Source organism: Phyllopteryx taeniolatus, chromosome 8 (genome assembly GCF_024500385.1).
Source record: "Phyllopteryx taeniolatus isolate TA_2022b chromosome 8, UOR_Ptae_1.2, whole genome shotgun sequence".
NCBI lineage: Eukaryota > Metazoa > Chordata > Actinopteri > Syngnathiformes > Syngnathidae > Phyllopteryx > Phyllopteryx taeniolatus.
Window position 1 is genome coordinate 12,859,682 of NC_084509.1, and position 6,031 is coordinate 12,865,712.

The 6,031-nt window shown below is 39.6% G+C and overlaps 1 protein-coding gene across 5 annotated transcripts in view; it reads left to right on the forward strand.

The window, feature by feature from the left end:
- rtn2a (reticulon 2a) overlaps window positions 1-3,635 on the forward strand; it is a 32,085-nt gene extending 28,450 nt beyond the window's left edge. For all 5 annotated transcript variants that reach the window (XM_061781754.1, XM_061781755.1, XM_061781756.1 and 2 more), the window contains one exon: window positions 2,801-3,635. In XM_061781754.1, the coding sequence (XP_061637738.1) occupies window positions 2,801-2,876 (76 nt within the window). In that variant the 3' untranslated portion in view covers window positions 2,877-3,635. The remainder of the gene's footprint in view (window positions 1-2,800) is intronic.
- The last annotated feature ends 2,396 nt before the right edge of the window (window positions 3,636-6,031 follow it).

Genomic DNA, 6,031 nt, shown 5'->3' on the forward strand with positions numbered 1-6,031 from the left:
AAAGTCTAAAAAAATAGATAAGATCGAAAATTGAAAAATATTACAAACAACAATCCATTTTCCGTACCGCTAATCCTTACTAGGCTTGCGGGTAAAGATTACAACACCTGGTCTTCCAAGGCAGTCTCCCATCCAAGTACTAAGCAGGGTAGGACCTGCTTAGTACTTGGAAATATACAAAAATATTAGATTAATATTTGAACATTTTTAGAATGAAAAGCAAAGATATTGGTCTACATTCACACTGCAGGGCAGATTTTTTTGTTAAATCAGATATTTTTATGTAGTCGTTCACATTACAATAACAAATGTGACTTCTACTATGAACAGGAATGTGTCCGTGAAGTGACACGCATGTGTACAAAACCAGACGTCGTATTGTGCACGCGTGCAAACATGAGGTGCCGTGTGTTGACAGAAGTAAATATGGCCCCGCGTGTACGTCTGTTCTGAAACATTTGTGGCAATTTCAACGATTTTGTGCAACCGGCGCCAACATTTTCTTATATTTATCAGTTGTAAAGCATCGTCTTTTCGCCACTGACAGTTTTCTGGTCTTTAGTCCGCCATTGCTTTCTTTGTGTGTCTGTTTTGTTTAACAATTGTTATGTTTGTCGCCTTTTGATGACGTATAAAGTAGGTCAGATGAGTGCGACCAGCGTATACATACTGCACTTGCATCAGATACATATCCAATTTACAGTGGGTACGGAAAGTATTCAGACCCCCTTAAATTTTTCACTTTGTTATATTGCAGCCATTTGCCAAAATCATTTTTTTCCCTCATTAATTTACACACAACACGCCATATCGACAGAAAAAAACAGAATTGTTGAAATTTTTGCAGATTTATTACAAAAAGAGAAAACTGAAATATCACACAACCGTTAGTATTCAGACCCTTTGCTCAGTATTTAGTCGAAGCACACTTTTGAGGTAATACAGCCATGAGTCTTTTTGGGAATTATGCAGTTTTTCACACCTGGATTTGGGGATTCTCTGCCATTCCTTCTTGCAGATCCTCTCCAGTTCTGTCAGCCTGGATGGTGAACTTTGGTGGGAAGCCATTTTCAGGTATTTCCAGAGATGCTCAATTGGGTTTACGTCAGGGCTCTGGCTGGGCCATTCAAAAACAGTCACGGAGTTGTTCTGAACCCACTCCTTCGTTATTTTAGCTGTGTGCTTACGATCATTGTCTTGTTGGAAGGTGCACCTTTGGCCCAGTCTGAGGTCCTGAGCGCTCTGGAGAAGGTTTTCGTCCAGGATATCCCTTTACTTGGCCGCATTCATCTTTCCTTCGATCGCAACCAGTCTCCCTGTCCGTGCAGCTGAAAAACACCCCCACAGCATGATGCTGCCACCACCATGCTTCACTGTTGGGACTGTATTGGACAGGTGATGAGCAGTGCCTGGTTTTTTCCACACATACCGCTTAGAATTAAGGCCAAAAAGTTCTATCTTGGTCTCATCAGACCAGATAATCTTATTTCTCACCATCTTGGAGTCCTTCAGGTGTTTTTTTTAGCAAACTCCCTGTGAGCTTTCATGTCTTGCACTGAGGAGAGGCTTCCGTCGGGCCACTCTGCCATAAAGCCCCGACTGGTGGAGGGGCTGCACTGATGGTTGACTTTCTAGAACTTTCTCCCATCTCCCGACTGCATCTTTGGAGCTCAGCCACAGTGCTCTTTGGGTCCTTATTTACCTCTCTCACCAAGGCTCTTCTCCACTGATTGCTCAGTTTGGGCGGACGGCCAGGTCTAGGAAGTGTTCTGGTCGTTTCAAACGTCTTCCATTTAAGGATTATGAAGGCCACTCTGCTCTTAGGACCCTTAAGTGCAGCTGAAATGTTTTTTGTAACCTTGGCCAGATCTGTGCTTTGCCACAATTCTGTCTCTGAGCTCTTCATGCAGTTCCTTTTGACCTCATGATTCTCATTTGTTCTGACATGCACTGTGAGCCGTAAGGTCTTATATAGACAGGTGTGTGGCTTTCCTAATCAAGTCCAATCAGTATAATCAAACACAGAACCATCTCAAGGATGATCAGAAGAAATGGACAGCACCCGAGTTAAATATATGAGCGTCACAGCAAAGGGTCTGAATACTAATGGCTATGTGATATTTCAGTTTTTCTTTTTTAGGAAATCTGCAAAACTTTCAATAATTCCGTCAATATGGTTGGGGTGCTGTGTGTACATTAATGTGGAAAGAAAATGAACTTAAATGATTTTAGCAATATAAAAGAGTGCAAAATTTAAGGGGATCTGAATACTTTCCATACCCACTGTATATCCACACAGGCTGACGCCCCCCTTAAAATAGGCCTAATGACACTGCTGTATCCACATATGAAAGACGTCTGGGTCGGATATGAAAAAAATCGCAATTGTACTGTTCCCATTGTCATGAAAAAAATCAGATTGGGCAAACAAAATCAGAATTGACCTGCAGTGTGAACATAGCCTAAGTATAAAAGCAAAAATATTTGACAGAAAATATTACAAAATAATACAAAAATATTATGAAAAAATATGATTAATACAATAAACCTTGACTTGCCTTCCCCAATGTTTTGTAGCTCCGTAACATACTGTAGGCGTCTGACGTCTCCTTTGTGTTCTTCTACGGTTTACCACCTCTTTTTTTCTCCATTTGTGTAGTCTAAGTATGAATAAAGACATCGGGACTGATACTGGTATTGGTGCATCCCTACTTTTAGTTGAATTTCTAAATCCACTTTGTTAAAATCCACTGCTCAATCATCCAGATTCCAAAGCCACCTTCTTATTTCTCTCCCACAGCGTACGAAGACTGGCCCACGGCGGTGCCCCCCCACCCGACATGACCCCGGGTGGTGCCAAACCTAAAATCCAATAAACATGATTGGATGACGATCACGAGAAGCTGCGCGCCGTCACGCCGCCATCTTACCTAGCAAAGCAGTCCCAGCTCCACATGACCGGGCTCCTGAGTCCAGGAGGACGGGATGTTTACTATTAGAACTGTGTCTAAGTTATTGGGTTTTTAGAGGGTTGATTCTTAATCAAGATGTATGAAAACAAACATGTTTTTTTTTTTTTTATTATCTGTTGAAAGCTGTCGTCCAAATGAGGCTCCTTGCACCCCATATGGAAACTTCATGTTCATTATTTATGGCAGTGTCACATTGACAGTTGGGGTGCTTGTTAATTTCTGAATGCATATGAATTTTTATGACCGTTTCGTGTGTATCTGCCTGCCTGTGTGAGTGAAGAACTCATCGAAACAAGCAATTAAATTCACTTTTTGTCCTTTTTCAGACTTTGCCATCAATGTTTTCTCATGTCAACTCATCACATTGTGCATTATTGTAGTTTGACCATCATTTATGGGCATCATTATGTTTGAAAGGATATGTGGTCAGATTTCTTTACGAGGAAATGTAAGTATAGGTGCCTTTCTTACTGCAGGTTCAAGTGTATTCATGATTTCAGCTTACTCACACAAGCAAACACATCCCTTGTTTACGTGCACCTTGCCCTTGGAGAAATTGACTTTTGTACCTGTATGATGCCTTTGTGATGACATGACAATGGTTATCTTGTAAGTAAAATCACTTTTAGAAATAATAAAATTGGTCAGGATTGCCTCCCAACATTTGCAGTCTCTTGGCTTTTTGGCCTTAAATGTCTTTTTATGGTATAAACATGAAAAATTTGATGCTTTTAAAAATCATTTTAAACAAGTATCCAATTAATCCTTAATTTGCCATTTAAAGTGAAACGCATCCCAAATTGAGGTAGTAATACCATGTGATTGTTCCCAAACAGCCACCAGCTCAACCAACTAGTAAACTGGAGCCTATCCCACCTAACGTGGGGCAAGAGGTGGGTGGGGTACACCCTGGACTGGTCTCAAGCCAATCTCAGTTCTTCCAACCAATTATTAATTAAAAGAATACAGTATATTTAATAAAACGTTATACAACTAAATTCATAAAATAGTGATGTACTTAACTGATGTATCAATATAAATTATTTTATCAGTTTTATTTACTATTTTAGTAATTGACTGCTTTTTGGGGTTACAATTTCAAAGTTACTGTATTTATATTAACTAACATTTTAAGACTGTACAGTACACAACCTTTTCCCCTTACGTCATAATAGACATCACAACCTTATGAAACAATGAATTAGAATTCATGGAAAACGTTTGTTATTTCCGTAGTGAAATTCATGTTATACATACTTTTCACACCAACTGAAGTCCATCCATCCATTTTCTGAGCCGCTTCTCCTCACTAGGGTTGCGGGCGTGCTGGAGCCTAACCCAGCTGTCATCGGGCAGGAGGGTCATGCCTACGGGCAATTTAGAGTCTCCAATTAATGCATGTTTTTTTTGGGATGTGGGAAGAAACCGGAGTGCCCGGAGAAAACCCACACAGGCACGGGGAGAACATGCAAACTCCACACAGGCGGGGACGGGGATTGAACCCCGCACCTCAGAACTGTGAGGCTGACGCTCTAACCAGTCGGCCACCGTGCCGCACCAACTGTATTTCATGATTTTTTTATTTTTATTTTGTAATGTTGATTATAGTTTGCAGATAACGAAATTCAGCATCTCAAGAAATGATAGAAGAAACAAAAACATTTTTAAATATAGAAATTAGGTAGAACTGGCTGTGTGAAAACTGTTTAATATAATCTGTATAATGTATGAGTTACTTTTTTTCAATGTACTGAACTGAGCTTTATTAAATATACTTTATTGTAGTGCATCTGTATATTGTCTAGTCATATACAGTAATGTGGATTAAAATTTAATGGGCGACTGGTTAGAGCGTCAGCCTCACAGTTCTGAGGACGCAGTTTCAATCCCCGGCCCAGCCTGTGTGGAGTTTGCATGTTCTCCCCGTGCCTGTGTGGGTTTTCTCCACATCCCAAAAAACATGCATTAATTGGAGACTAAATTGCCCGTAGGTGTGACTGTGAGTGCGAATGGTTGTTTGTTTGTATGTGCCCTGCGATTGGCTGGCAACCAGTTCAGGGTGTACCCCGCCTCCTGCCCGATGACAGCTGGGATAGGCTCCAGCACGCCCGCGACCCTAGTGAGGAGAAGCGGCTCAGAAAATGGATGGATGGATGATTTTTAGAGCTGTTTTTTTGCTAAAGGGATTCAATTCTTGCTGTGCTTCTGCTTTTAGCCACAAGAGGTTGACAAAAGTCCAGTGTTCAACATGCCTAACCTGTTAGACTCAAAACTACAAAAACTAGCCACTGGACAATTGAATTAACATTTTTAAATTTGATAGGCGTAAACTTGGAACAATATAAAGATTAAATAAATACGTTCTAATTTTAAAAAAAAAATGGAAAATGCTCAATATAGTGTCCTGTATAATAAGAAATTGATTTGAGCTCGCCTTTGTTTTTCGTTAATGGTATAGTACATTGATTCTCAAAGTGCTCGTACTACGATTGGTACTTATGAGCTCCCTGAAGTGGTACGTGAAAGAATCACTACCTGAGTACTGCTCAGTTGTATTTAACTTTTTCATATAATAGTTTTACATTTCATCTTTAAGAACTTTGTAGTTAAACTTTTATTTAGGTACAATTTTCATTCATTTTTTATGTGCAACACATTTTAATTGAATCGTTATTTGAGTGCTGTTTTTTTTTTTTTTTTTTACATTTTCCTATACCATATTTAAGTTTTAACGTTCAACCTGCATAATGTTACAGTGGATTACAAATATATAGTACGTGGTATAGGATGTACTAGTGTACCTTTATTTTCCATATGGAGTCAGCTGTTAAACTAGGTCAGCGGATGTGAGAGTAGTTGTAAAAAAAAATTAATAAATTGAATTAAAATGGACATTTAAGATGTTCGACCTTGCGTGTCAACTTTCTATTCCATTGGCACCGAAGCTGGCATGTGAAAATTCATAAATAATACTTTCTGGGTGTTCTTTTATTGCTTGTCTTGTGGCAGTTGACAATAAAATCCTCCCGGGTCCAAAACGTGAAGTGGGCGGGGTTATG